At 33.7% G+C, this 22243-nt stretch overlaps 1 protein-coding gene across 1 annotated transcript in view; it reads left to right on the top strand.

Annotated features, from left to right (window-relative positions):
- The window catches only part of RYR2 (ryanodine receptor 2), a 754458-nt gene that overhangs the window by 579525 nt on the left and 152690 nt on the right, over positions 1-22243 (top strand). The window contains exons 62-65 of the mRNA XM_056113587.1: positions 3703-3767; positions 6240-6361; positions 11784-11833; positions 22037-22097. Of these exons, the coding sequence (XP_055969562.1) occupies positions 3703-3767; positions 6240-6361; positions 11784-11833; positions 22037-22097 (298 nt within the window). The remainder of the gene's footprint in view (positions 1-3702; positions 3768-6239; positions 6362-11783; positions 11834-22036; positions 22098-22243) is intronic.

Below are 22243 nucleotides of genomic sequence, written 5' to 3' on the forward strand. Positions count from 1 at the left end.
GAACCTAAGATATAATATGTAATTTCTGTGTATATGTAATTCTAGTAATATATTTTAAATTATGATTTATGAGTCATTTTATTAGTAGTGAAAGATTAGTTTGAATCAAATATAGTCAAGATCAAAGAAACCATGATGTAGTTTTGAAGCTGCATATACACTGTTAAATTACAAGATTTCTTTTTATATCAGCAAGCATTTGAATGAATACCAACTCAACATTTAATTTGCTTGGTGAGACAAAAAGGAAAAATAATGAGAAAAAAGACAAAAATTAATTGTTTTTCCTTTTGCATGTGTAGCAGAAATGTTAATTTAAAGGGTAAGTTGTATTGAGTTTAATTCACATTGTATTCTAGTTTTTGAAAGAAACAGTGTGTTTTGGCAGTGAGGAGAATCTTGCTGTAGGACAAATTTACCTACTTCACATCTTTTCTACAGTGTAGATGGACTTAAATATAGAGTGCTTGGGAGGGCTGAGCAATACTCAGAGAATGGGACATTTGCCTGGCATGTGCCAAACCTGGGTTTGATCCCTGGCATCCTATATGGTCCCCTAAGCCCACCAGGAGTTGTTCTGAGTATAGAGCCAGGAGTAAGCCCTGAATATCAATACCCAAAAATACAGAATGATTAGGAGAAAACAAGGCTTGATTAAAATTGAATGAACAATATAAAATCTTTAACAACTGCTGGTATTGATTAACGTTTGTAGACATCTTTTAGGTAAATTATACATGATAAATCTGCTAGAGGATCAAGTAAGAATTATAATGGTCGAAGAAATTCCCAAATTTGTTTGGCCTACCTCTCACTTTTCAGAAAAGGAATCACTCATTAGCTTCTGAGAATGTATCTTCTTTAAGTAGGCAAATAGAAGTAAAAGTAAAGTAAGTAAAGGCCCTCCCGTTGTTCGTCGATTTGCTCCAACGGGCCCAGTAACGTCTCCATTGGAGACTTTGTTGTTACTGTGTTTGGCATATCGAATACATCACAGGGGGCTTGCCAGGCTCTGCCGTGCGGGCGAGATACTCTCGGTAGCTTGCCGGGCTCTCCGAGAGGGGCGGAGGAATCAAACTCGGGTCGGCCATGTTGGCTGCGTGCAAGGCAAATGCCCTACCGCTGTGCTATCGCTCCAGCAAATTGAAAGTGCCCCCTAAAATGTACTTTAGGTTACTGCTTTCCCTGGAAATTTCCAGTGCTTTTCAGGGTTAGTCTTCTCCTCTATGGGAAATATGAATCTATAACATAATCTAATTTGAAATTTTTACCTTGAGTATACATATTTGGATTTTAACATCACTTTAAAAAATTATAATCACTATGAAACTACAATACCTTGTTTTCTATCTTTCAATTAATTGTCTTCACATTAGAGAGATTTTTCTTTTCTTTTCTTTTCTTTTTTTTGCTTTTTGGGTCACACCCAGCAATACACAGGAGTTACTCCTGGCTCTTCACCCAGCAATTACTCCTGGTGGTGCTCGGGGAACCATATAGGATGTGCTGGGAATCGAACTTGGGTCGGTGGCATGCAAGGCAAACGCCCTACCTGCTGTGCTATCACTCCAGCCTCCTGTTTTGTTCTCTTCTGGGACCATCCATGTGATACTCAAGATTACTCCTGGCTCTGTACTCCAGAATCTCTACCGTCAGGTTTAGGGGACCGTATGAGGTGTGGGGATCGAACCTGCTCAGCTGCATGCAAGCCAGTTTCCCTAGCTGCTGTACTATCTCTTCAGCTCTATAATTTTAATATTCTCTTGTGACATAGGATAGGCTGGAGAGATAGCGCAGCGGGTAGGGTGTTTGCCTTGCAGGCGGCTGACCTGGCCAACCCAGGTTCGATTCCTCCGCCCCTCTCGGAGAACCCCACGAGCTAACGAGAGTATCTTGCCCATATGGCAAAGCCTGGCAGAAGTACCCGTGACATATTCAATATGCCAAATACAGAAACAAGTGTCACAATGGAGATGTTACTGGCCCACTCAAGCAAATCGATGAACAATGGGAGTGACACTGACAGTAACATAGGATGACAGCATTTGTGATAATAAGATTATTATTTTCCCAATTTTTATTGCATAGATCATATTCTCTCCAAATATTATCTTAGCATTTTTGTCAAACTACATAATAATAATAAAGATACTTCCTTTTAATTCCTGAAATATTATCAGATGTAGCTACATCCAAAATTCTCTCAAAGTTTATGTGACAAAGTACATTATGTAGCTTCAACATGCTTGAGAGATTTGGTGCAGAAGTGAAACAAAGACTAATCGAAATGTTCAAAAGTAATTTTTTAAAATTTATTCATTGAAAGAACATTATTCTGATAGTATAACATCTTAGCTAAATATCTAAAACATTCTCCCAAGTTTGTGTCTATAGTTAAGTAATATCTTACTGAAGTTGTTTTTATGTCTGCTTGCAAAGAAAATTTTTTAAAAATTAGTTTAATTCTTATAAAAGATCAAATTTTATTAAACGTCTAAGCTTGGAAATTTTATTAAAACTTTGCATCTAACTATTAAACTTTTAGCTCCTCAATATATTATGTCTATTATTATGGCTTTTGTAGTTTATCATTTTCTTTTCTGTGAGCATGAAACCTCCTTGTTCATGAGCAGGTAAGAAAACTTCCTAGATAGGGATTGGAGTGATCGCACAGCGGGAAGGGCCAACCCGGGTTCGATTTCCAGCATCCCATATGGTCCCCTGAGCACCTCCAGGAGTAATTCCTGACTGCAAATCTAGGAGTAACCCCTGAGCATCTCTGGGTGTGACCCCCAAAAAAAATTTAAAAAGAAAACTTCCTAGATAAAATGTGTTAGATTGCTCAGTTATTTTGTAAGTTGTGGGATAGGGGTTCACTCCTGATAATACACAGCCAGACCTGCTGTTGTTCAGTGTTCAGGCATGATGGTGTTGGGGTGCCACAGGGTTGCACTTTGCAGGGCTCGGGGGCCTCGCAGTGCTAGGATTGAACTCAAGTCCTTCTACAATGAGTGTGAGCACCTCTCACCTTCAGTTACCTCCTTGCCCCACCCCATCAGTCCATTTAAACCTGGAAATTATTTTCTAAATCCTGGTGAAATTTTAGGTGGTTTTGCTTTGCTTTATAGAAGTTATCTTCTGACATAGTTGAACTTATTTATGCTTTACTAACATGTTAATTGTCCAACCTAAAATTATACTTGTGGTTCTTCCTCTCATAATGTTCTGGATTCCTTAAAATTTTCAGTCATTATTTTCAGCTTTAACTTTCAGTCATACTGGCAAATAACTATTTTTGTTGTAGGCCAGTTTTAAAATCTAACAAATTATGTTTATTTAATTAACATGTAGTTTTCACACTTAATTAAGTTTTCTTACTGAAGATTTGGGATTTTCCTGTAGTAGAAGATGTGAAATTTTTATTATACACTGGTTTCTCCCCATACATGTTCATAAGCTTTCAAAGCTACAGTATAGTTTGTATATGCTCTTCTATTTATAAAGCAGGAGCTTTTAAATTTGTATTTTTTTTAATGCTTTTGTATGACACTGACAAACTTAGCCTTTATATGTTTTGATTGGCATTTTATGTTTGATGTAATGGGATAATATATTGAGTATATGTTCTAAACTGCATTTTTGTTGAATATCTTGCAATTTTTAAGTGCAATATGTTCTTAAAAAAAATCTTCATATCTACAGATGGTGGCAGCAGAAGCAAAGGAGAGCATTTCCCTTATGAGCAAGAAATCAAGTTCTTTGCTAAAGTACAGTATACAATTCATCTTGCTTTCTCTTCAATGTGTTTATAAAATATACTCTCAATCTTTATTTTTATATTTTTATGCTTTTACTATAATTCACTTTTCTAGATGTCTACTATACTTAAATATTCTATGCATGAAAAAACTGCCTGAATCATAGACAGTGCATTTCTCTTAACATTTTTGGTCATATTTTAACTCACTCGTCTCTTTCTACATATTTCTCAAGTGATGAAGTCTTATTCAAATGTATCATTTTTGAACTTTATCATTTCACAACATAATATATATTTATATTTAAATGGTTTTGTAATTTAGAAATTTATAGATTTTTTTATAAAGAGAAAATTGGGTAAGACATAAATAAAGGGTTTTCTCTGAAAACCTTTGGTATAGATTTTAATTGTGAACCCAGTTTATCTCATTATACAGCAAATGAGTAAGAGTCTCTGTATAATACATATAGAAACAAGACTCACAGTATATTATTTATATATAGATATGTTATTCATCAAATTTAATAAGAATTTATCAAAAGTTGATATATTTATACCTAGAACATTCATGGCTTCCTTTCAGCCAATGAGAAAAGGAGACAATAATTACAGGCTCTCCTGTTGGGCTCCTTCTTTTATTCATTGTTTAATATATGCCCATCCTTGGCAATATATTCTCGGCAAGCATTCCTATTAACATTTATAATGCATTTAATGTAAAGGCCTAATGATTTCCTTCCATTTTCTTTCAAAGTACTTATACTTCATGGTTTTTAGAGATCATTTGCAAAATATCATGTTACTTAAATTAATTAATTTTTGGCATCTATTATGTGTTTCCTTTATTGTTAACAATATTTGTCTTTTCATTTCACACAGTATTGAAAACAAAATCTGTATCATTTGAATTTTGTGTTTGCCTGAACTTTCTAATTATTTCTATTAGCATGCCATCCCCCTTTTCAATGATAAAAATATGCTACATTGATGGACTTGTCTGATAAATTTAAAATACATATTTTGTTTTCCTGTGCCTAGTGATTTTCTTTGTAGGTGACTAATGTAACTTAATCTCTACTGTGCCAAGGATTCATTAAATCACCTATTTATTGATTACCTATTTAAAGGTAAAGGCCCTCCTGTTGATCGTCGATTTGCTCGAGCGGGCCCAGTAACGTCTCCATTGGAGACTTTGTTGTTACTGTGTTTGGCATATCGAATACTCTCGGTAGCTTGCCAGGCTCTTATTTTATGTCATCACTATTCAGACAATGTCACAGTTTCATGGTATCATTGAAATATTTTATATTTTATATATTTATGATTATGCAATGCCACATTGTGGGGAACACTAACTGCACAAACTTAACTCTAACTACTGCCAATGCCATTTCCTCCCATTATTTGTAAAACCTGTATTTGCCTAGTGCCTGCCAGCACCCCGAAGTGCCATTAGTGTTGGTGATTCTTTGTAAATAAAACAGAGCAAGAGTGGACATAGAGGCCAGAAGAGAACAATAGTAGGAAATAAATTCAGAAATGTTTCTTGCTTTTTGCCTTACAGACTCAGGATGAGAGGCTATACTGAAGCCACTTTTATAATGAAGAATTGCAAAGATGTTATAAGATTAGAGTCTGGGCGCAGTTTTTTTGTTTGGTTTTGTTTTGTTTTCAGTTAAGGAGGTCAGCAAAGACTTTTCTGATAAAAATGCCACTGTTGTAACATATACAGGAGGAGTCGAGAAAATGTTTTACTGGTGTGGAAGAGCATTTCTTATGAGATCAGGAACAATCAGGACCATAGACAGAAGGATATTTCATACAGAGGGAACACTATGTGTAAAACCTTGAGGAGTAAGTAGATAGGATGAGAGGGAGGAACCAATTGAAGGTCATCAGAATTAATGGAAAGAGATAAGCTAACAGGTTTTGAGAGTAGTGAGGTAAAGAGTATAAGGTAAGTGCTTGCAATATGACTATGAGAATGTCACTCACTTTCTACAGCTCAGCTAAATAGCTATGAAACTTCAATGATGACTCTAATTGCACAACATTTTTATAATATAACAGAGGCCAGTATGTCCATTGCTATCCATTGCAGTCCTCAGACAAACAATATATTTAGTCTGTGATTTTTTTTAACCCATAGGGTGCTGAATTGTACAATATGAGCATATTAAGAATATTTTATTTTGAGAAACGAGTGAGGATAATCCCAAACTATTGAAAATCGGACATGCTTCTTAAACTGCTTACATACATGCACACACAAATAAGCATGCATGCACAGGGGTCAGAGATGGTAGAATGAGATTAAGAGAAGGATGCTCTGAAAGTGGCCGAGTGACATAGGCATTGATATTTTAGGGCTGGTTGCATATGTTCAGAAGTCAGGCTGCTCCAAAGCCTCAGTATTTATTCATTCCTTTGTGCCCAGAGATTTCATTTTGCAGATCTATTTTCTTTTTGTTTCTTTCAGGTTGTTCTTCCTTTAATTGATCAATATTTCAAAAACCATCGTTTATACTTCTTATCTGCAGCAAGCAGGCCTCTCTGTACTGGAGGACATGCATCAAACAAAGAGAAAGAAATGGTGACTAGGTAAATAAATATAAAATAAAGACTATTAGACTGAATTTACTTGCACTGGGAGAAAAATAAACAAACAAAAAACACTTCTCCAGCCCTGATAAGTAGGCAGATTGCATATCCAGTCCTTTTGGAACTAAACATTGTAAAGAGGATTGTCTCTGCTAATTAATATGTATTTTCTAGAGCCTGAATTTTTTTCTAGTCTGCTCCTGAGTGTTATGCTATATATAAAGGGTGGAATACCCAACAGAATTCACAGCAGAGGCTAGAGATATATTCACTCTATTAGTATTTTGATAAATTTGTTTTCCAAATTAATTTCTTTATAATATCTTCAAATCTAATCATTTGCCAGCCCATTTTGTCAGTAAGAAAAAAAATTCAGAAATTAAAGTTATACGTATAGATAGATGTTAAGAAGTAATGATCATGTGAAAAAGTGTACCCTTTCCCCCATACTAATGAAGCCATAATAGTAGCAATATTCTTTTTTAATTTGTGATTTAATCTGTGATCCTGCTAGAGTCTAGCTCATTAATATTTTGCCAAACAGTTTCTATAAATCAGAATCTTGCTATTCTGTGCTAGCCTCAGTTGCAGCAACTTTGGGACATTTAACTACCCTTCTTTAATAATATTTCTCCATATTTTGAAAAATGATTTAATTTACATTTCTTTTGTTCATGGAAACAATATTAATAAATTTTATTTCTTCCATTAGCATGTCCAAAAAAAGAAGGAACATAATGCTGTTTAAGCACCAACATAAGAGTTACTTTCTGGAGTAATATTAGTGATATTAGTAATATTATTTCAGCAGTTCTTTAGTTCCACACAGTAGAATTTGACTTCAGAGAGAAATTTAGAGAAGTTAATAAATTAAGGTGATACTAGTGCTTGCAAAGTGCTAGTCATTTAGATTTTGATAGCTGAAAATATATTAACAGGAAAGATAATTAATTTCCTTATTTTTTTAACATTTCCATTGGATAGTTCCAGTGTAAATTCATTTCTTATTATTCAATGTATTTTCCAAAATTTAAAATGTGAAGTTTTACCTTTGTAACCATAGAAATATTTTTTAGAATATCCTATCACACAAACAATAAGCAACTAAATATTTTACTATGTTGAAATTGCATGAATCTTTTTAAATATTTGATCTGATATCAGATCCCACTCAATTGAATAAAATAGGTAAAAGGTAGGATAAAATAGGGGCAAACCTGAGAACTACTGGGTGTGGCTCAAAAAGTAGGATAAGATAAGTAAAACTTCAGATACTACAAACCAGGATATCTTTATATATAAGATAAGCTCTGCAGATGATAGTTAAAATTAGTATTTAACAGTTTTATGCAGTTTGTGGGTCTAAATTAACTTAGCCACAATTAAACACAGTTTTTTTATATTAAATGTTTTGATGTCTTCTGGGAATATAGAGGATGTGCTGAATATTTTCTGTTTAAAATCAGTAGTATAAAGTCTATAAAAAAATGAGTCAGAAGTGGTATCTATGCTCCCGGAGTGCACTGACTGCAGCTAAGTTTGCAAGCATTAATATACTTCTAATAGCAGAAATCCAAAGGATCCTATAGGATTCAAGCAAAGTAAAACCGTTTTAGATAACAGGCTGGAAATCTAGAAGCCAAGCTATTCAAAGTTCAACTTAAAGAGTATGTAGGTCAGAGATTCAGAAAAGAGAGCTGTTTCTAGATGTGACAGCATAAAATGTAGAAACTGGAAATATAGAATCATACAGACATAATAGGTCATATAGATTCATAATTGAATGTTGTAATTGATCTTCACTGCCAGGATAAGGTATCTTAGTTTTTAATTTAAAAATTCCTTAGCATAACTAATAATGAAATTAATTTGAGCTATGGAAATAGAAGAATTGCCATACATTTATTTGAAGAGGATTGTTCTGGCAGAGGAGGGATTGAATTGATAAAAGTTGGATTGCTGGGGTGCTCTAACAGGCTTCAGGAGCTAATAAAGAAATTTTGGCTTTTGTAAAGAGAATTCTGCCCAAAAGAGATGCTACCCCTTGGCCTATTCTGCAGTTAAGTCTGAAAGATTGTTATGTACAAAATACTGTCCTGGATCTCACTAAAAACACCAACTCACAATGTAGTTCTGAACTAACACACTTGAAAGTACAGCTCTGTAGACACATACACATACACAAACATAGCTAAGCACATAGTAAATTGTAATGACTGTAAATGGAGACCTATGTAGTACCCACAATATAGAGAGGATGTTGGAAACATGGAGGAGAGGAAATAAACAGACATCAGAGTCACTCTGCAATTGAATTTAGGAGACCAGCATGGTGCTGAAGTTTCAGTGTTAAATGGATGGAGCTTCACTGGATATTCTTACAAAATCAAGGAATTTCAGAAGTACTAGTTTGGAAAAGAGGTTATATTTGGTTAAGAACTATATAAACTAGAAGATAGTTTAAGTGAGGGATAACCAGCAGAAAGTTGAAAAATATATTTTTGTTGTTGATGAACAACAAAAAAGATAGGACAAGAAAGATAAATTTGGGGAATTATAACTACAGAATGCTTTAAGTCTTATATTTTTATATGAAACTTAAAGAAGAATGGGGAAAAATGTGAAAAGGTCTGGATACCAGAACCTGAAATTATTACATTTGGAGGGGTTGTGTTGTGGAAAGGATTCTTTGAAGAACAAAGAAAATGATCAATTGAAAAGGGAAAAAATATCCCCATGCAACAGCGTTTCACAGATTTGTGTAGTCAATGATGTCTTTTGAGAGTTCTTCAAGACAGATGTGGGGAGTAGGGGAAGATTGTTAGATTATTGATTAGGAGATTTGGGTTCTTCAGGGGTATGTTTCTGTATATCAGTAGGGGGAAAAAGGAAAATTATAAAAGAATGGTACAAATGCATCATAAATTTCTAATAATGATAGCAATGGAGGAATGTGGAGGGGGAATAACAGTACTATGGAAAAAATTCTTTAGAGAACCAGTACTCCAAAGCTTAAAAGACTCAAACATGATAGTCTATGTAGAAACTTATCAGAAAGTCAATGTGAAAGGAGGGGAAAGAAATTATATTTTGCTTTTTATTGAAGATCTAGCTTTCTGTTGGCAGTTAGAAGCAACTAAGTTTAAGAAGCAATTATTAGTGTAAGAAGTCATTGTTCTCTGACACCTTCTCAGACATTGTGATGTGGGGCAGTGACTGCAGATATATTCCATTTTAAAGCATGACAAAATATACTGTCTGAATTAACTTGGTTAAAACATAATAATAGCATTCTGAATTTAATACAATATGAGAAATTTTTACTCTGGACACGATACAGTATCAATGAGAGATAAAATGTACCTCCTTTATGTATACTTAAATATACATAAACATACATAAACATATACATGCAAGCTCAGAGGGCTGGAATACACCCTTTGCGTTCAGGAGGCCTTATTTCTAACACCAACAACACATGGTCTCCTGACCACCATTCTGGAAGTATTTCCTAAGCACCTATGCATATGTATCACCACACTTCCCCCAACAACAGCCACAAAAATATATGTAAGTTCAGGCATACAAAATGCTTGTGATTTTAAGATGTTATCACTCTTTTTGTGTGGAGATGTATCTTTGTTGAATTTAAATACATAAATGAGGATACCTGGAGAAAACTGCTCTTGCCTTTATTTTGTTTGTGTGTTGAATGGCACAAAGATAAGTAATACAGATCAAGGAAATAATTGTGATTTCTTGTCTAATATTTACCTGGATAAATCCTTTTAAACAAGTTTTACCTGTGGGGCCAGAGAAAAAGTTCAGAGATTGAAGCTCTCGCCTTGCATGTAGCCAATGCTAGAAGTACTCTAATGTACATATGTTTTTGCTTTCCTACACACACACACAAAGATACACGGTGTCCTATATAATTAATTTTCAGTGACAAACTATTTACACTTTACTGAGATAAGCTATATAATATCCACAATTTAACATGAAAACAGTCACTAACTGGGGATGAAAATTATTAACAAAATGCATGCTTCAGGTGTAGGAATTCAGTATCCAGCACATGCATATACATAAATGAAAAAGTACGGTCACATCTGTGATATTTGTGTCTACTCTTCTCCAAATGACCATGAATGTTAGCCATATAGTTTTAATGGTGTTGCCTACCCACCCCCAATCCTAGAAGATGTAATCTGCATGCAACCATAAAGTAGAAAGCTTTGCAAGACAAGATGGACAGTCTACATGTGACTGTTATCATCATTGGGAAAATAAAACTGAGAGTACATGATTGATCATTCAAGGTTAGAACTGCGTCCATTAGATTATAGTTTCATAAACTCTGGCTATTCAAAGACCTTGCTCTCTATGCTCATAAGAATGTTGGTAGATATACAAACGAGGCCTGCAGTAGTATGAGAGTTAAAATGTCATGATAGAGATTTGAAAATGGTCCCTGAAAACTACTCGGAGGGTATCTCTTTCTAAGATTATGATTGGAATAGTGGGAGATCCCTGGGTATTAGAAAAGACTTAGTGGAGCAACCATGTCTTCAGCTGAGGGATGTCTTGAGGGATGACTAGACAGGAGTATAGCATAGAAGTAAGTGAAGAAGGGCATCTTCAAGAAATCTTCCTACCTGAGACAAGGCAAAAGTAGATAGATATTTTTCTGGTTCTGGAGTCTGATCTGAGAGTTAGTACAAACCAGTTTGTCAAGATGAATGCTGAATGAAGGTTACCTTTATTTGAAACATTATGACTGAATTCTAGAAGGACACAAAAATAATCACCTGTAAAATTTTTCTCTGAGCATTTATCTGCTCAAATTTTGTCTGTATCCAGATTCACTGGATGTTTGTGCAAGGGAGTTTGATAGAAATTGGAAAGAAGGAAAGTTTAAATGATAATACCCATATAAAATCTTAAGTAACAATTTTGCCTAAACCCTCATATACTTTTTCTACTTACTGTTTATGACATAAGAGACTCTGGAATTTCAAAGGTATATTTGGGCAGATAAAATCAGTTTTTCCCATGGTTTTCTGTGGTAATATTCTGTTTATTGGGTTTATATAGATTGCTTTTATATTAATTAGCTTTGCTTTCAATTTTGTTTTGGTTCCTTTACTTATAATACGTGCTTTTTTAACCATGTTTGTTAGAGATATGCACTCAAAGACTCTTTCTTTAATACTTTTACTCCACCTTCTGCTCAGAGAATTGATTCTTTCTGCGCGACATCATGTTGCTTTTTTCCGGCTCATATATCAGCTGTTTATTTTTCTTTTTTCTTCTTTATTTTATTTTATTTTATTTTATTTTATTTTATTTTATTCTCTCCCTGTCTCTTTTACCTTCCCTCCCCTTTTCCCTTTTCTCTTTTGTTTTCCTTTGTCTTCAGCCTATTCTGCAAACTTGGAGTTCTTGTCAGGCATAGGATTTCACTATTTGGTAAGGAGACCCTTGAAAAAAACACTAGCATGGCTATCACTTGGTTTTCTTTGCCATTTTTGCACTGTGTTGTGTGATGCTATGTTGCATGAATGCACGTTTGCATGGCTGCATGCATGGTTATCATAGGCCAAGTAAGGTTCTCGAGGTTGTTCATCAACAACTTTTTTTATGGTGAAATTGAAAATGATTCCTTTTATATATTCCTTCAAAATATACTACAAACAGAAGAAATTCTATTATTAAAGGGCAAATTAATGAAGATGGCAGCTTCTACTGCAATATTTTATCCCAGTAGGCAAAGCAACAATTTGGGGATACTTCTAGTACATTAAATTTGAGCTATCATTTAAAAAATTATTTATCCTTACTTTTTTTTCAACTGTTCAGGCTAAAGATTTGCATGTCTACTGCATTTAAGATACTGAAATACAAAGTAGAAGGAGGGAAGCCCAGGACTTCACTTGGCAAAAGTGACTGTTCTCGCAGCACACACCTATAGTCAGTTTTGTTTGTTTCTGAGAATTCACATAGCTGAAGTCCACATTGCCGAGCATGTGCTTCTGGACAGCATTTCAGAAAGTCACTCACTTCCCACAGATTCTTCTTAATCTATGGCACTAGGATTCTGTAGAAATTGGCATAATTTGTGTTTTACACTTTCCTGCACCTGCTTTTCTTAAGACAATATAGTAAATTTTAGTCTTAATGTTCTTTCAGTTTTGAGAAAGTGGATAATTTCAATATTGAAAAATTTGGTGTATTTATCAACACGTTTTAAATTCAAGCCCTTTTCTCATAATAACTTCAAATCCATTTATAGAAAAACTAGAAAGTTTTATCTATAAATGATACAGAGACTAAATTTATAATTCAGGGAATGTCTATAAGCAAATAAATTTTGTTCTTTGCAAAATTGTATTTTTGGAGATTTTCCACATATAATTAGTTCATATTTAACCAGTATTTGATGTTTTTAAAGTTTGTAATAAAAGTCATATTTTATATAAATTGCATAATATTTTATATTGATGTTCCAGTTTTTCAAAAATAGGAAAATTATCTTCAAGATAACTTTCAGTTTACTTTGACTTCTTTTCAAATTAGGAATATTTTAATAGAAATTACTCTGAAAGAATTTTCTTTTGCCTTCTTATAATAATTAGTATGGGTACAAATAGTCTTAATTTGTCTTCAAAGAAAAATAACTCATTATATTAAGCTCTAGTGGGGACTCAATTTCTTAGCTTCAGTGTTTGTATTTCTATTAATGAGCATAATTGTACTTTTTGTTATGATACTTCTGTGTTCTTACATATTTTTTGTTATATTTCTCTGTTAACTATTTTTAAAATATTATACATGAATATTATAAATATTATACATTTAAATAGAATACATGTTCTCAGGACTGATGCCTGTCTCTGTGCTCAGGAAACACTATTGGTGGTTCTTGGGGGCTATATGTGAGCCAGAGGTCAAATCCAGGTTGGCTGCTTGCTAGTCAGGTTCCTTACCTATTGTATTATCCCTCCAGTGCCAACCTATAAATTTTGCACATTACTGGTTACCTGACTTTCTACACTAATTTGATATCTTGGTGAGAATAATGGGCTTTGGTTGGAAAACTTAAATGTAAATTCTGTATTTGCAGTTAAATCAGCTGAATGATTTAAGCTCAGGTCTTAACACCTTTCTGAAATTTTGTTATTTCCATCTTTAAAGTAGGTTACAAATTCGACTCTACTGGTTTTATAAATTCATTGCCTTCATCACACAAAATGTGTGCTGATGAGTATTAAAGTAATAGGTAAACTGTAACCTCACAGCTTTCAAATGTAAGGTATTCCTAATCTTAGTTGCACAGAATTTATTTAGATGCATCAAATTGCCTACAAAGTAAACAAAGACTTGGCTAAAGTACATGCATACATGTATAATCTACCTATCTTTGGAACCTATCAAAAGTCATATAATGCAATTATTTCTTTATAATATATATATATAAGTTTATCCACTGAGGATTTTCCTGGAGAGAGGCATAGTAGTATTCATGCAGTGATTATAAATAATCATATCAATCCTTTAATTTTTTCTTTCATCCTACTCTTAAATATGTATAAATATGTATTTTTCTATATTAAATGGTGATTAAATGGTTTTCTCCTACAGATTCATTTTTTATTACCTAAATTCAGAATAATTACGAGAATGGGAAATGGAGATTAGCAAAGAAATACTTAGAATTGTGTTTGAGATGTAGTATAGTGGGTAGGGCACTTGCCTTGTAATTTGTGGACCCGGGTTCAATACCTGACACTGCCAATGGAGCCCTAAGTTCCAGCAGGAGTGACCCTTGTATACAAAGCCAAGAGTAAGTCCTGAGAATCGCAAGGCGTGTCTCCAAAACAACAACAAGAAAAACACAATGCAAGGAGAGAGAGGGAGAGAGAGAAAGAGAAAGAGAGAGAGACAAAGAAAAGAAATACTTGGATTCTGTGTCTAGAAGGAAAGATAAATATGTGAAAGATGCACATCAACCACATTAACTTTAATTTTAAAAGGTTGACTTGTAGAAAATAGGAACATTAAAATAAGTAGAGTCATACAATGTGTTCTTATGATGGTAAATGTAAAGAACTGTGTGTGAAGAACAAGGCAATGTGTTTTCTGAGTTGTCTGCCAAGTGTAGTAGCGTATACAAGCTTCACCTGTAATTGAAATGTTTTTTCTGACACATAGATTTTCCAAGTTCATGAATATACGTATACCTTTTATGTACTTTAAAATATGCCCTGGGGCCAGAACTATATAACAGTGGGGAGAGTGTTTGCCTTTCATGTGGCTGACCTGGGTTCCATCCCCTGGCATCCCATATGGTCCCCCACACCCTCTAGAAGTAACTCCTGAGTGCAAAGACAGCAGTAACTCCTGAGCATCACTGAGTGTGACTTAAAAAGCAAAAAATATATATTTGTATGTCCACTGTCCACTGTCATTCCGTTGTTCATCGATTTGCTTGAACGGGCCCAGTAACGTCTCCATTGTGAGACTTGTTCTTACTGTGTTTGGCATATCCAATACGACACGGGGAGCTTGCAGTCTTTGCTGCGTGGGTGAGATACTCTCGGTAGATACTCTCCAAGAGGGGCAGAGAAATCGAACCCAGTTCTGCCGGGCTGGCTGCACACAAGGCAAACACCCTACCACTATGCTATCACTCCTATGCCCTATACACTGACAAAAAAAATTAGTCAATTAAATAGATTAGTAATTATTTTATATATCATATATTCTTTTCAGACACATTTGATATTAAATGTATTTTTTTCTAAATGATGTCATATTCTATGACAGAATAGGTACATCTATTATAATCTCTCAGCAAAAATAATAAAACATATTATATGTAGGCATCATGTTTGAAATTCAAGATATTTGTTAGAGATCGCAAATTGTTCTCTTATATTTTGGAATATCAATTAGAATATGAGTAAAAGCTGTGCAAGTTGACATCAGTTATATAACCTGTTTTTCACTTACAAGGGCCCATTATCAAAAATTAAATACTACTTTTAATACACTTTTCCCCTTTACTTTTTCTAAGGAGAATCTCCAATCACTAATTTCAAGACAGTTAAAAAATACACAGCCATCCTATATTAGTCTAATCAAGACTTTCAGTCTGAGGAGAAAGCATATTCCAGTAATCAATATTCCAAAAAAAATTATGATGGTGACTCAGGATTTCTTAAGGACTTTATGTGAAAAATAAATCTGTTGCCTTAATGACATTCATGCCATGCATTTATTCAGTAAAAAAAGTTATTATATATAAGCTCTACGTATTCTTTTAGGCTCTGAGGATAGAAACATGATTTTGTTGCTTCTGTAATACTGTCCAGGCCCATTCTGCTCGTGTCTTTTATCTGTAATTGTCCAAGAGCAAAATTCATCTTTTTTACTGAATCTCCTACTACCTTTCCACACTGTGTTTCTCCAACAGTCACATTTCACAGCCAGTCTCTTGTATCATTTTATTGACTTCCCACTTTGTATATTAAAGATAAGAATTTTCAATATATTTATGTTAGTGTTTCAAACACTACCCTCTTTGTATCATTTTGCCTCATTTTCTATAACATTTTTGATAGGCTTCTCTCCATGAGGTTTTCTTTTCTACTCATGATTATTGCATATACTGTAACTGGGACCTTAGCAGTTCATCGATACTTAACAATCATCTCTTCAGTCACTCACACTCCTGAAATAAGCTGTTCATTTTTCAGATTTCAACCCAAATATTACTACCTCAAGAAAACATTCCATCGTGTCTCTGATTTTGCTCCCTAATATACTTTTATAACATGCTCCTAGCTCTTCACATCAGTAATGATGTTTTTATATATTATTCTTTAATTATCAAGAGGTTTTTGATTTATGAGAATCCTGGCTTAAGTGCTTTATAATCTATTTATGAGAATCCTGGCTAAAGTGACTTATAAGTATAATTTTCCAGTGTTTTTCGAGTTTTGATATCAAATAATCCTAGAAGTCAAAATTTAGCTTTATTAATACAACTCCAATGTTAGGTATAGGAACTTTGAATGTGTCTAAATGAAACAGTAGTTTTGTGAGTTTAGTTTGTCTTGGCCCACATGCAGAGATGCTCAGGGGTTGCTCCTGTCTCTGAACTCAGAAATTACTCCTGGAAATATGCAGGGGACCATATAGGATGTCAAGAATTAGACTTGGGTTGAAGGCATGCAAGTCAAATGCCCTACCCTCTATACTATCACTCTGGTCCATATAAAATATCATTTTTTTTGTTAAAAAAATTTCTCCCAGATGAGTATATCTGCCTTAATCTAGCACATAAATCTTAATAATATACTCCTAAAATCTTTTCTTTTGTTTTTTTCTTTTGAGGAGGAGCAGTTGGGGTTATTCACAAATGATACTCAGGAGGCCTAATAGTCCTGCCTGCCATACTTGTGCTCAGTTGGCTTTTGAGCCCCATTTGCTATTCTTGTCTACTTGGGTTGGTGGTCCAATGCAACGGCAAGAGGCTATGTTGAATAGTGTCCTGCAATGCCACAGGTTACCTGAGGCACCCCAGCAGTGCCTAGATGACCTCCCAAACAACACCTGATGATGGTCCTGGACTATGTGGTGCCAGGGATTAAGCCCAGGTCAGGCCTTGTACTCTCTCTAAGGCACACAGTTTCCATAGTAAATAAGATAGTGATTCCATCAGTTACAACTATTTCCACTAAAATAATTTGTGGATTAACTAAAACTAAAATTTTAAATTAATTAAAACTAATTTGTTGTTTTGTCATCTCCCACAAATCCATTCAAGTATTTAAATGACGATGTTTCTCTTCTATTAGGACATATTAAAGAATTAATATATGAGTTTAATCATTCTAAAACTTCAAAATGCTTGTATTTGTTTAATCTGGAAAACATAATGAAAGTGAAATGATTCAAAGTACTGAGACGCTCTGAAGATAGACTGTATCTAGGAACTGAGTCTGCTAGACTGCAAATTTAATGTTCCAGTCACATACAGTCTATGCCTTTTGATGATTATTGCTGCTCAGCACTGCAGGATCAAGGTCTAGTAACTTAAAATTCCTATAGTTTGGTTTTAATGTAGATAATGCTGTTGAAGCATTTTTGTGAATGTATAAGCAGGAACCAGTAAAAAAAAGAATAACAATAAGGAATTTTCATTGAATATACATGTGTATATAAATAGGTGTGTGTATATATATACATTTATATACTTGCTATGTGAAAAAAATAGCCTATTTTGTTAGTAGAGAAAGCTCAGGCCAGAAATAATAGAATAAGACACTTGTAATGAAAAAAGCTCAGAAGACTGTGCTAGGATAATAGAACATATTTGAACATGTCACTATCAGAAAATTTCTGACCTTGAAACAAATGAGATATAATTTCTTAAGTATGCCTAAGTTTAACAGAAACATCTCACTACTTTTGGGAATCCATTTTATTTTTCAATATTTCAGAATTCCGAAGTAATAAAGTAATTGTCATTTTTAAGTTTCTCTCTATCCCCTCATAATTTGAAGATAAATGTGTATATACTAAACATAATTTTATTACACAAATACTGATGATGATGAATTCTTTCTTCAAAGAAAGGAATAATAGACATGTCAAGAACCTGATTTAAACAGTAGAGAAAAATAAAGTTTGAATGGCCGTTCAAAAGTCAACATCCTGAGAATATTCATTATGAACTCTACAAATTTCGAGCAGTATTAAAATTTTCTGAGTTATAGGAACCTCATACTCAAAAATGACAAGCAATTTGAAGATACAAAGGAATGTTTTATTATCTTTAGATTTTTTGTTTTTGCTACTACAAAGTTGTATAATTTTATGAACATTATTGTAGTTGTTCAAAAAAAGCAATTCTTGCAGTTCTTATTAGATTTAGATAAAAGCTATTGTTTCATTTATGAACTTTTATGCTAGACACTCACTCTCATCGAAACATACAATCTTAAAGGTTAATAAACAATCCATAAATATTTTCCTGAATCTTGAGAGGTAATGAAAAATACATTTGATGATATGGGGAATTCTTGGATTTTTAAAGAATATACACTATTTTTAAACTTTTGGGTTTTAGCTATTCGGAGTAGCTTAGAAATTTTATATAGTTAAGCATTTAAAATACAGGCTTCATCTCAAAATTTGACATCTCATCACATCACACATACGACTAGACCTTCCTGTTCTTGGTAAGGTAGGTAAAGGTAAAGGCCCTCCCGTTGATCATCGATTTGCTCGAGCGGGCCTAGTAACGTCTCCATTGGAGACTTTGTTGTTACTGTGTCTGGCATATCGAATACTCTCGGTAGCTTGCCGGGCTCTCCGAGAGGGGCGGAGGAATCAAGACCATAATCAATTTTTATTATAGTTATTTGAAACACCTTGTTCTTTTATTTATTCTTGTATTATTTATTGCTCTTATTTTACATTCTACATGTTGTTTTTATGTTCTTTTAAAATCTCAGTACATGTACTGTTTCTTCAAAATTAGTCATTAGTTTAGACTAATGCTAATTAGTTTAGACACATGCTAATTATATCAAATTTTTGTTATGCATATTAAAATGTGGAGGTTACAGTTAACAATTTTTTAGAAGTGTTTAGGGTTGAATTCCCACTCATCTCTCTCTCTCTCTCTCTCTCTCTCTCTCTCTCTCTCTCTCTCTCTCTCTCTCTCCTCATACTGCTTCTTCTTGAACTTGTATTGAATCTGACCCTATAAATGTAATCAATAGATGGAACTTTCAGTTTGTAGTTTTGAAAATCACAGAAACAATATTTAGTTGAGCCAAGGAACTGGTCCATCCACTGATGTTTCTTTAGTCTCTTTTCAGTTATGTACTTCATTCGTTTCACAATTTACCAATCATCTGCTGTATATTAGGCACAATTCTAGATCAGGGCCCCATCATAGAAGAAACCAAACAAATCATGCTTCATGAGTTTTATTCTTGTTTAAAATGCCCCTGGTAAAAGGCATACGCAGACTCTATGCAAAGGAAAAACAATGATTGATAATCTATGCCAAGAGACAGTAAATTGGGGGAAAGGAACTAAAAGTAACTGAATGAAACATACACATTTGCTCATGTTGCCTTTCCCTTAAGAGCTGCCTCTCTCATTTCACTACTCTATCCTTATTATCCTTTTATACATCTAAAGATTGAAAGCCTTGGGATCTCTTTAACTCCTGAATTATACTTACTGTAGAGAGTTTCATTTAGACTCGTGATTTAAAAAAACTGATATGCAAAAATTATAAAATTTAATGCAAAAGTAATCAGATTTTTGCTACAATCGGTGTGGCTATATTTCTACTTGAACTTAATTGGCTCATCAACCTCAGCCTCTTGAATGTAGAGGACTTGACCACCATCCCCAGCCCTCTGCTTCTCACATTCTGTTTCTCTATTGTGCTCTCTTTAACATCATCAGCTTATTTCCTAAATCACTCATACTGTTGCTCATCCCCAAAATCATGGGATTATCCTTGACTCTTTTTCTTCTCAACTCACATTCAAACCATAAGCAAATTCTTAAAATGTCTTCATAATTTTTCAATATGAATACAATTATTCAGATTTGCCATGAACAACCTAATTTGAAACTAAGGCAGGTACCTTAGGGTTCCTTTTCCACTCAAATCTCTCTCTCTCTCTCTCTCTCTCTCTCTCTCTCTCTCTCTCTCTCTCTCTCCCTCTCTCTCCCTCTCTCTCAACAATTTCAGTGTTGTCCATCCAGAATTTACATATTGTGAATTGATCATTTAAAAGTATAAATCAGACAACTTGCTCAAAACCTAACAATGCCTTCATATTGCATTTTTAAAAATACTCAAACTGCTTTTCCTTATTGCAAGATTCTACAAACTGGTCTCTCTCTTCTCCTTTTCATTGTCTCCTTTTCCCCAAGACTGATCACATTAACACCTTATTTTCTTGCCTGGAATTCCAGGTTAATTTTCTGGGTCAAAGATTTTAAATGTGCTATTCCCTCTGCCTTGGGCGCTCTAAAATATTCATAGTTTGTTTCTTGATTTTGTTCAGATATTAACCAAATGTCTCCTTGAAGACATCCACCTAATCAAGCACCCTAATAACTCTATTCAGGTGTTTTTTTTAATTCTGCCTATACTATAGAAAATTTATAATCTACTATATCTATTCCCTAATATAGAGAACATCTATTCTATAGTATAGAATGTTTATTATAACCTGATCACATATAAAATGCAGATTTATTTTTTGTTTTTTTTTATCATGCATTATGTATATCTACATTTCCACTAAAAAGTACCTTGAGAACTATCATTTTCTCATGTCTGAAAATTTGAGAATGCCTAGCATTTAGCATGAATTTATTAAGTCAATAAATGATTAAAAGAATAATGTGCTGGGACCTTGAGGTTCTATGACTACCACCAGACAGTATATAGAATCAGCAAATTTAGTTTAATTTTTTCTCTTACTACCAGAATTCTGAGAGTGAAACCACAAAATGTTCTTGAATTAATCCCAGCAATTAATATCTTATTATACAATTTCTATAAGGAATAAAATACATGTGAATATGTAAAATCTTTTATTCTTATGATCTATTGATCTCAGGATCTAAGAAATGACTATAAATATATAAATGCATCTCTATGAAGGTGTAGAATGAATTACTTGTTTTGAACTTTAAATTATTTTTAATTTTGAACTTTTGGAACTTATTTTGTTTGTTTTCTTGTATCATAAAGTAAAATACATTCCTAATTGTATAAATTATCTTTCTGTATTTTCTAATAAATACTTCAAATTAGTTGAAATTCATCTTGCTTTCCAGAACAGTCAACTGCCACTGTATCTTACAAAAGTAACATTTAACTTGGGCTTTACAAATCTTACAAAAGTAACATTTAACTTTGGGCTTCATTTCCTCATTTTTAACCAAATATATGTAAGAGGGGCCTGAGATATAGTATAGTGGTGGCTTGCTTGCCTTACATGCAGGTAACCTGACCTTGATCTCTGGCACCTATATGGGACTCTTAGCACTTTCAGGAGTGATATCTAACCACAGAGCTAGAGCAAGCACTGAACATAGCTTGTTGTGGCCCAAAAAAAGTTGTAAGACTTATAACACTCAGGCAAGTCAGTTCATCTCAATGCTGTTGGACGCAGGCAAATTAATAACTCTTGATATAGTTAACTGCAATGGGAAAGCAGATACACTTGGCATAATTAAAATCAAGTTTAATTGGATTTTTAACCCACATTCTTCATAAAAGGATGTGAGCTGACTTAAAGAGTTAGCAAACAATAAGATTTAAAAATAAGTTAGATATTATGGGTTGAGAATTTATTTGAAGAATTTAGTTAGAACATATTATCCTTGTGCAGTGCTTTGATTGCTTCTTGAGTATGTCAGCTATTTGATGAGAAATGCTTTATTGCTTTTCTACTTACATTTGCATAACCACTTTAAGCAGAAAACTGCATGATTTGACTATTAAAAGTTAATTGAGTTGTTATCATTGAGTTGTGTCATTAACTAACTTTCAGAATCAGATAGCAAACTGCACTGTCAATTTCTCAGGACAATGTATGCAAAATTTTGTTTCCTCTTTAGGAAATGATGCAACATCAATCGTCAACTGTCTTCACATTTTGGGTCAGACTTTAGATGCAAGGTAAATTCTTTTTTTTTTTCTAAACCAGTGATGGCATAATTATATCTAGATATGTTTATATTTTAGAAGTGCTTATACTTTATTCTCATCTTAAATAATTCCACATAGTTTGTGCTATATCTTACAAGCAACATGACCAAAAATGT

Source organism: Sorex fumeus, unplaced genomic scaffold (genome assembly GCF_029834395.1).
Source record: "Sorex fumeus unplaced genomic scaffold, SorFum_2.1 ptg000021l, whole genome shotgun sequence".
In the NCBI taxonomy this organism is placed as follows: Eukaryota; Metazoa; Chordata; class Mammalia; order Eulipotyphla; family Soricidae; genus Sorex; species Sorex fumeus.